The sequence below is a fragment of the Crocodylus siamensis genome, chromosome 9 (genome assembly GCF_052110815.1).
Source record: "Crocodylus siamensis isolate JL-2025a chromosome 9, ASM5211081v1, whole genome shotgun sequence".
NCBI classification, from domain to species: domain Eukaryota; kingdom Metazoa; phylum Chordata; order Crocodylia; family Crocodylidae; genus Crocodylus; species Crocodylus siamensis.
The window spans coordinates 5376072-5384868 of NC_143403.1; the positions used below are offsets into that span (position 1 = coordinate 5376072).

General features: G+C 41.0%; 1 protein-coding gene across 1 annotated transcript in view; it reads right to left on the bottom strand.

The window, feature by feature from the left end:
* The window catches only part of USP10 (ubiquitin specific peptidase 10), a 55549-nt gene extending 49091 nt beyond the window's left edge, over positions 1–6458 (bottom strand). The window contains exon 1 of the mRNA XM_090061978.1: positions 6311–6458. Coding sequence (XP_089918104.1) covers positions 6311–6331 — 21 coding nt within the window. The 5' untranslated portion in view covers positions 6332–6458. The remainder of the gene's footprint in view (positions 1–6310) is intronic.
* Positions 6459–8797: the final 2339 nt, after the last annotated feature.

Genomic DNA, 8797 nt, shown 5'->3' on the forward strand with positions numbered 1-8797 from the left:
ACCAATGAATTGTAGAACACGAGCTAGGAATTCAAAGAGCTGGGCTTTATATTTTTATGAAGACAAGGGGAAAAAGAGAGAGAGGATTTTCACCCTGCAGTGGCATTATTTCTGATTTTGGTTACCAATGCCTCAGTTGAAGCAGCATGGTTTAATTGTTAGAGCACTAGCCTGAGATTCAAGACACCTGGTTCCTATTTCCAACTCTAGCTACCTGTTATGTCAAACATGTCTGTACTTCTGTGCCCCTCTACCCTCCCATCCCTCTGTCTCATGCTTTTAGGATGAAGCATGTCTTTTACTATGCACCCTCAAAGTACACATTGGTAATGCAATACAAACATAATTAGACAGGCAGCTGAATCAAACTGAGTCTCCACCTTCAGAGCAACCATTTCCTTTTTACTTTCTTTTAACTCTACCTAACATCCAGCCTGGAATAAAACAGTATTCGTGGTACCCCCGCACACCATGATGCAACTCACCGATATCTTCCTTCCCTTCTCTTCTAGATCTGCACCCATTACCTCTGGGCTTGCAGGGGAAGCTGCTTCTGAATTTGTAACTTTTCCACCACTACAGCAGACCAGATCAGCCAAACAAACTTCTAAGGCACACCAGAAGTCAAGTCTGTAGCACAATATCTAGTGCCTTGGAGGTCTAAAGAAGCATGGTTTCTTGCATACATGGAGCCTCAAAGTCTGCATTAGTGTTTTTCTACACTAAAAAAAAAAAAGGTCTATGCACATGGTAAGTAACATGCTGTATATGGTAAAAGAGTTGACTACCCTTGAAAACAGTCATTACTTTCAAGACAGAAGTACTATGAAGGGTAAGCACATCACTGATATCAGCAAAGGAGTTAAGCTTACAGTTTCACCACAAATACACTCTCTCTGTGAGAAAAATGTGCAGCAGCTTTACTTTTAATAAGGCTGATAAAATCATTGCAAATCTGTAGCTTTCACAGGGAAAAGAATAAGAGGAAATACCCTGACTTCCTAAAATTACTGCAGTAAGTTGTAAATGATGCATAAAAAGAAAAATCCTATCCATTGCACTGAAAAAATACAGACCACTACTGTTGTGCTGTCCTTTTAGCTAGTATGTTATGTCCTGTTCTGAGGGAGGAAGGAGATGTGAGACATCTACTACATAAAATCACTGGAAGAAAATCTACTTTTTTTTTTTTAAGACTGCTTTTAGATGTTTTGCTCACATTACTTTTATGGTATGTCTGTACAGCAGAGTTTTTGGTACAGAGAGTATTTCCTCTTCTCCATTTCAACAGCTTCCAAATCCTCCTTCATTAAGAAAACTTAAGCATTAAATAAAAATGTTTGTCCTTCCCCATCATTAACCAAAGTGATATTTCCTTAACTACAGCTCATACCAAACAGTAATCAGTTCAACCTATTCAAATGTGACAGCATGCAGAAGTGCACAAGGCAGAAAATATACTTCCAACCACACAGATTGGTAACCCATGTAAAGTCCATGACTGCAAAGCCAAAGCCATGTCAATCCCCCAACTACTTTTCAAAGACAGCTACAGAATATTGAACTTTTAATGATTTCCAAATAGTGCTGTTACAACAGCACAGCAAGAGTGCTTCCACCACCACTCCTTCCTTAAGATATAAACTCTCTGAGGATGTGTTTTGCTAAACATGAAGCCCATGTAAATGTAAATTTAGAAACTATAACTTGCATCACACCCACAAAATAGTAATGATCATTTATTTACATTTCAGTATGCTACAAGAAAGAGCACCCATTACAATTTGTTTTCAAAAACCCACATGATACATAAGTATGAGTGCAACTAGTTTTTAATACATTCTTTGGATCTGCCTGCAGCACCACTCAGACTTAACTATCATCAAAAAACAAGGAAAAAAAACAGACTAGCCTTGCATCATTGCCTAAATATTAAATACAAGTTATTTCAGACCAAGGGGGAGGGGAAATGTAAATACTATATTGATATTAAGAATACATGCAAATAAGCTAGATACTCTCAATATTTTGTGTACAAGTCAGAAAACTAGCGTGCTTCCTTATCACTTTGATTATCACTTAAAAACACAAAAAAATAGGGCTAGATGGAGCCTTGATGTTATCTAGTCCAACCCTCCCACTCAGTGTAGGATCATCCCCATTTAAATCATTCCATATCACAAAAAACTGTTTGAACCAATGTGAACAGACAAGCTTAAAGAGTTAAACTTTGAACACATTAATATTAACTTTCAGATAGAATTATATTTTAAATTACTTAGAAGAATTATCCATTACACTGTAGGACAAACCCGGTAAAATAAAAGATCCCAACCCCACCCATTCCCCATTACTGGTAATACCATCCCAAATCAGCAGTCTTTATAGTCCTGTTTCGTAAAAGAACCACCTTATGGCTACACAACAGAGTACTGGTTTGTAATCCCAATTTTAAAAGCATCAAAATATCCCATGAGGCTTTTCTGCTCTGAAGCATCTTTGTTCCATACAATGTTCCTAAATCCTGAGTTGTATGTTAAATGATCACAAAGAAAGCATTTCCACCAAAAGAAAAACTGCAGTTCTAGCATGTGTAATTCTTTGGAGATGAACATCTATCTACACTGCTGAAATGGCATTAAAGTGACAAATGACTATAATCCACTGGACCAAGGCCAGCAAGCTCTATTACAACAGATTTGTCTGTTTTGTATGACACAGCATGTTGCACATGTATCACACCAAAAAAAGAAACTGAACAGCTTCAGTTCATCTATATGAGAAATCAATTTTTCCCCTTCAGCTTTAGAACTAGTAAAATAACCGAATGGAAGAAGCAGCAGCATGCTTAGACAACAGACACACTCTAATTAGACAGTGTGGAAACTGGATTCATTAAAGACATACATTATCAACAATAAAAAGGCCTTTTAAAAAGTGCTGCGATCTAGAATTGACGAAGTCCCCACAGCAAACTGGTTCATAAGTTTTCAGTTTAGTCATGTTACAGTCAGTATGACACAAAATTTATCTACTACCAGACTAAATTGTTTCTGCTTATTTTGTTCTCTGAGCATTCTCCCTTTATATCTCTCTCCCCATTTGTCTTCACAAGTTCCATATACAAAGCCAGGAACTGTTCACAGGACTCATGACTATCATTGCAGCCATTTTCCTGTAAAGAAATTTCTACACTTCCATTGAAGTTTCATTTTTATTTTAAAAGGGAGATTTTTTGGGAAGTTTCCCTACTGAAATATAATTTCAAGCATTTATAATATTAAAAAATAGCCTAATCTCTTCTACAACTGGTTTACTTTGAGATCTACCTTTGAAAAGAAAGCAGCCAACCCAGAACCAAAAATCACTGTATAGATTTGAAATAGGTTCAGAACACACCCATAACAACGTGACAACTATTCTTAAGTGTTTAACTAAGATGATTACAAAATAGCTTCTTAGAATAATAATTTTAAAAAGCACAAGCAGCCAGTGCAGTTGAACTGTGCTGGGATATTCTCAAATTCATTTTGTACAGATCATCAAAACTAATTTTAAACTGAGCTTTTCAACGAGTCAGACACTCTCCTTTCAACAGACATAAAAGCACTATATGTGTAATGAAAACCTATGTTTAGTCTCCCCCATCCTGCTAAAAATCTCTTGGTATGAGAACACTGGTTGTGCAAATTAGGCTGCATAGTTCAGATTTCTCAAAACAGTCTTCCCGAGCTGCAAATTATGATTTTTCCTTTGTGACAAACTATTTTTAGCAATCAAACTCAAATATACCTATCATGGGGGAAGACAAATACTCTTAGCTGCTTGCCTGTCTCCATGATGCCATGTGCAATATTACAAGGCTAATAAAACAATGTGATTTAGAGTTCCAATTTTGAAACATTTTGTTCATATTAAGCTTTTTTTCCTCAGTCTTTACACCAATACATTTTAATGAAGTTAAAAAACAGTAACACAGCTGCATCAAAAACTTCACCTTCGCTCATATAAGGAACTTTTCTTCTTCACCTCAGCCTTCCATAAACTTCTATTGAGGATGCCCTCAGAAGTCATTTTCCTGCCAAGTTACACTCATCTCTCTACTTCAAACATTTAAAGCAATACCTTTCTATATTAAGAAATACAGATGAGTAAAATCCAGTGATAAAAATAAATTTACCAAGACCATTGGCAAAACTGTTCTAGCAACTTATTTGTTAAAGATATGCACAAATGGCCCTAAATCTTGACTTTGATATACTGATTTTTACCTCAAAAGCAGTCTCACTGACAACAGGAATACTCAAGAGTATGTAAAATTAAACTAAATTCTTTTGGATCAGGGCCTTAATGATTTTCATTACAAAACAACACAACGCTGAAGGCATGTTACACTTAACTAGTTTATTTTTAAGTATTGTGCAGTTCTACTAATTGATCAGCTCTGTTTCTCAACAAGAAACATCAGGACATGAACCAAGATCTGCGGTACATCATGAAAACCTGCCTTTCAGTTTTCACATGACACTCGAATAAAAATACCTGTATACAATGCCTGTTATTCTCAACTCTAGGGACTGAGAGCAGGGTGGATGGAGAAGAAAACAAAAATGCTTGCAAGCTGAACCTTGCAATTTCTGTTTTCAAAGGTTGCAAGTTGTAGTCTGCTCGCTAATTACCATGTATTGGTCAAGCTCTTGCAAAGTTATGGAGCATAAAACTTTATAATCACCATGCTATGTACTAATACATTAAGTACAAATGAACAAGGTGCAGAAACTTTAATTACAATGACAAGGCAAAGAAACCAAGCACTAAGTGTCCCCCTCCCCCAAAAAAAGCTTACAAAATCAGATCTGACAAAAATGCAACTAGAGTAGTTTCATCAAGTATAAATTTTGCTTTAAAAAAAATGCTATAATTAATAGTAAGTTTTCTTAGAGATGTATCTTTTAGTCAATAACTTTCAGAAAGAAAACAGAACAAAACCTAGTATATGACCATTCTGGTTTAACACTTTTTTTTTTTTTTTTTTTAAATGAAATGTCATTTTCCCCCAACCCCAGGAAACAATGGGCAGCAGGCATCCAAGTTCACGAAAACTTTGGCGTGCCCCCACCCCTGCAAGATAAATGCTTACAAAAAGATGCTTCCTCAGCCTGACAAAGGGCGTTTGTGCCCGAAAACTTGCTAAGCATTTTTCCAACTATTTGAGTTGGTCTAAGAAAAGATATCCGATTGACTCAAACAACCTCATCTGCCTACAAAAAGAAGCACCCGTCAGTGCGCGCAGGCATTTTTTGCTTTACACCCTTCTTTAAAACCCCAAACCTCCACCTTGCCCATTCAAACATCTGTCCCGCCCCAGCCCGCCCCGCCCCAACCCCTGCCTGCCCCGCCCCCTGCCTTTTCTTCTTGCAAAGGCAGGAGGCCCAAAGCAAGCTACTGGGACACCTTTCAACCTCCCCCAACTTCCAAAAAAAAAAAAAAAAGGAAAGGGGAGGGGAGGGCATTTCATCCAGAGCAGACAGCTTCCTGTGCCCGAGGCAGAGAGCTTTGCATTGGAAAGCCTGGCTAGTATTACCCCAACAAGGGAGTTGGTCCAAGTTTTTAAAAGCGGGGGGGTTAGTTCTGAAAAACCAGGGCCTGGCAAAGACACACAGACAAACAGAGCTACCCGAACGTGGGAGTTGCTCCAACTTAAGGGGGGGGGGGGGGGAAGTGACAGCCCTGAGGGCCCGGCAGAGAGTGAAAGAAAGGAAAGGAAAAAAAGGGAAAAAATAAATTAGGAAAAGGAAGAGGAAAAAAAAAAGAAATTAGAAAGAGACAGGAAAAGAAGAGAAGAGAAAAAAGGAATCAGGAAAAGAGAAGGAAAAATAAATTAGAAAAATAAAGGAAAGGAAGAGAAGAGAGAAAAAGGAATTAAGAAAAGAGAAGGAAAAAGAAATTAGAAAAGAAAAAAAATCAGGAAAAAAATGGAAAAGAAAAGAAAAAAAGAAAAGAAATTAGAAAAGCAGCCCCCCATTAGTGTTGCACCCTCTACCCCCACCCCGGTCCTGTCCGCAAACCTCCCGTCCCTTCACACCCGCACTCGCACGCGGCGGGGTCGCCCCGGCGCAGCCAGCGGAGGAGCGGGAGCGGCCCCAGCCCCGGGAGGGAGGGGGCGGGGAGGCGCCGGCGCCGCCGCGAGGCGATTGAATGAGGCCGCAGAAGGGCGCGGGGCCTAGCCAGCAGCATGCTCCCCGCGCCCAGCGCCGCCCCCCGGCTCCGCCAGCGGCCCCCGGGCCCCCCGCGCGGGGCTGGGCCTCACCTGGGCGCTGTTGAGCGCCATGGCGCCCCCGCGGCCCCGGCTGCTCGGCGTCGGCTCGGCCCCTCACGCCGCGGCCCCCGCCGCCGCCATCTTGTCTCCCGCACACACCAGCCGGGCGGGCGGGCAGGCGGACGGCGCGCACTGCGCAGGCGCGGGGCTCGGCCCGGCCGGGGGTGGTCTCTGCGCATGTCCGAGGAGGGGGGAGAGAGGGGCAATGCGCAGGCGCGGCTCCAAGCCCGGGAGGGGCGGGTCTGGCAGGCTGCTCTGCCATGGGGCCTGGAAAAGAGCTCTGATGCCTGGCGAAGGGTGTGTGCGCCCAAAAGCTTACGCTTAAAATTTTTTTTTTTTGGCAAAAAAATCTACCAAAAGATATCATCTCTACTATGACTCCTGATTGCTCACCCCTGAGGCGTGCACAGAGCCACTCAACTATCCCCAGCTGCTTTTCTACCTTGGAGAACTCCAATAACGCCAGCAGACTCCCAGTGCCTGTGTGTTTGTGCCCAAAACCTTGCAAAGAACAATTTTTTCCCAAGCTATTTCATTGGTCTCATAAAAGGTACTACTCCTCAAAGAGCTGCGTCTGCCCATGCCTCTGAGCTTGAGGCTGACCCAAGCAGCACCAGCCTTCTGCTAAACACCATGGCTCATCCTCTTACCCTTTTATGATCTGTAAGAGTATCACCACTCATGGGAGAGGTGATATTTATTAGACCAACCAGATTTTTGCAAAAAAAAAAAAAAAAAATCATTTGACCCCAGCTGCCTTCCTGCCCCTTGCAAAAATAGTTGGTATCCAGGTTGTAGCCATATTAGTCTAGAGGAAAAGGCAATCAGGACTTGTAGTAGAGATGATCTTTTATTAAATCAACAATGGATTTGTCCATCTATTGACACCTCTGTGAAATCTTATGAAATACGAACTTTCATTTCTACCCAGGAGAACTTTTACAATCTTTTCTCCAGTGCCCGATGAAGGGTGTTTGTGCCTGAAAGCTTACAATTAAAGAAATGTTTTTGCAAAAATATTGTTGGTCTAATAAAAGATATCACATCTACCATGGGTCCTGATTGCCATCATCTCTACCACAAGTCCCGATTCCTTTTTGCCTCTGGACCGATACGGCTACAACCTGGATACCTGTAAAAGTATCCACACGTAGGCAGCCCTGAAGGACAGGCCTAGAGAGCACAGCTGGCTCAGAGAGAGAAATCTGTCCTACCGCCATAGTTAGATATGGAGGTTGTGAGAGAGTGCTTATGCGAAGCAAGGCCAGCATTAAAAAAAAAATGCACTAAAACTCCCAGAATGCTTCAAGGAGGTTGAGGAGTCAGTGATTGACATTCTGGTAATCACTTTCTGACCCTTAGATGAAAATACTGAACTTCTGACCTTTGAACATTGATAAAAATAGCAGACATGCCGCTTACATTGTTAAGAATAGGAAACTGCATGGCTAAACCGCAATGACGAAAAAACAACCGCATATTATGTCAGTTTTGACATTTTAACCCTGCAAAAACCAGCAAAACATATAGATGAATAATGTATTTAGGTTATAGAAAATTAGCATAAGAAATATAAAGGTCATTAAGGATTAACATAAGAAGTGTAATGATTATAATACAAAGCGTATCACCTGATATTATAATATAGATAAGTTAACTAAATAACCAATAGAAGTAAGAATTAGAAATGCGTATGTATAAGTGTTATCATATATAACTAATAGTAAAGTTATGTTAGATGCCTCACTTCCACCATGGGGACAGTTTTGTATCTTTTGCCTAAAAAAAAGATAAGGGACTCCTTTTAAATGAGCTGTTGACCAGTTCTGAGACTACTGAATCAGGGAGCCGCGCCTAGCCTCCGGGTTAGAGAGCAAGGGCTTGATTTGGGAACCTCGTGAACCAACAGACCTCCTTTAGTTTATGACTTTGTGAAACAATAAAAGCTTTAAATTGAACAGGTCTGAGCCTGTGCTTAATTCAGTCCTATATAATTCGGCATCAAGCTCCCACAGAGGTGATCAGCTGAACTCACTACCTGAGTGAGAGAGATTTTAAGAAAGTTTTCAGAGCACCAAGAAACCAGGGCCTGGCCCTAGCAGAGACAGAGAAAGCTGCACCCCCATTAGGCTTGCAACACAACCTCTGCCCACATATGCACACACCCCCCTCTCAGGTCTCAAAAAACAGCAGAGCTTGAACTAAATAAAGGACAGTACCCCAAAAAAATATTCTTGCCCCTTGCACATTTCCTAGACCATTGAGGCTATAATGTCACTCCAAAGATACTCTGTAGTTCTCATCTGTCCTGGTTCTGTGCAAGCTCAGGGAGATTCTTCTTCTTGCAAAGCTGCTAATAGCATGTGTAAAGGTCCTAAATTGTTCTATGCACCTCAGTGCCACAGTCTGGTCCCCCCACCTTCACGACGCTGTATCCCACACGTAAAGGAGTTGTCTGCTCCATTTGACAAATTAAGT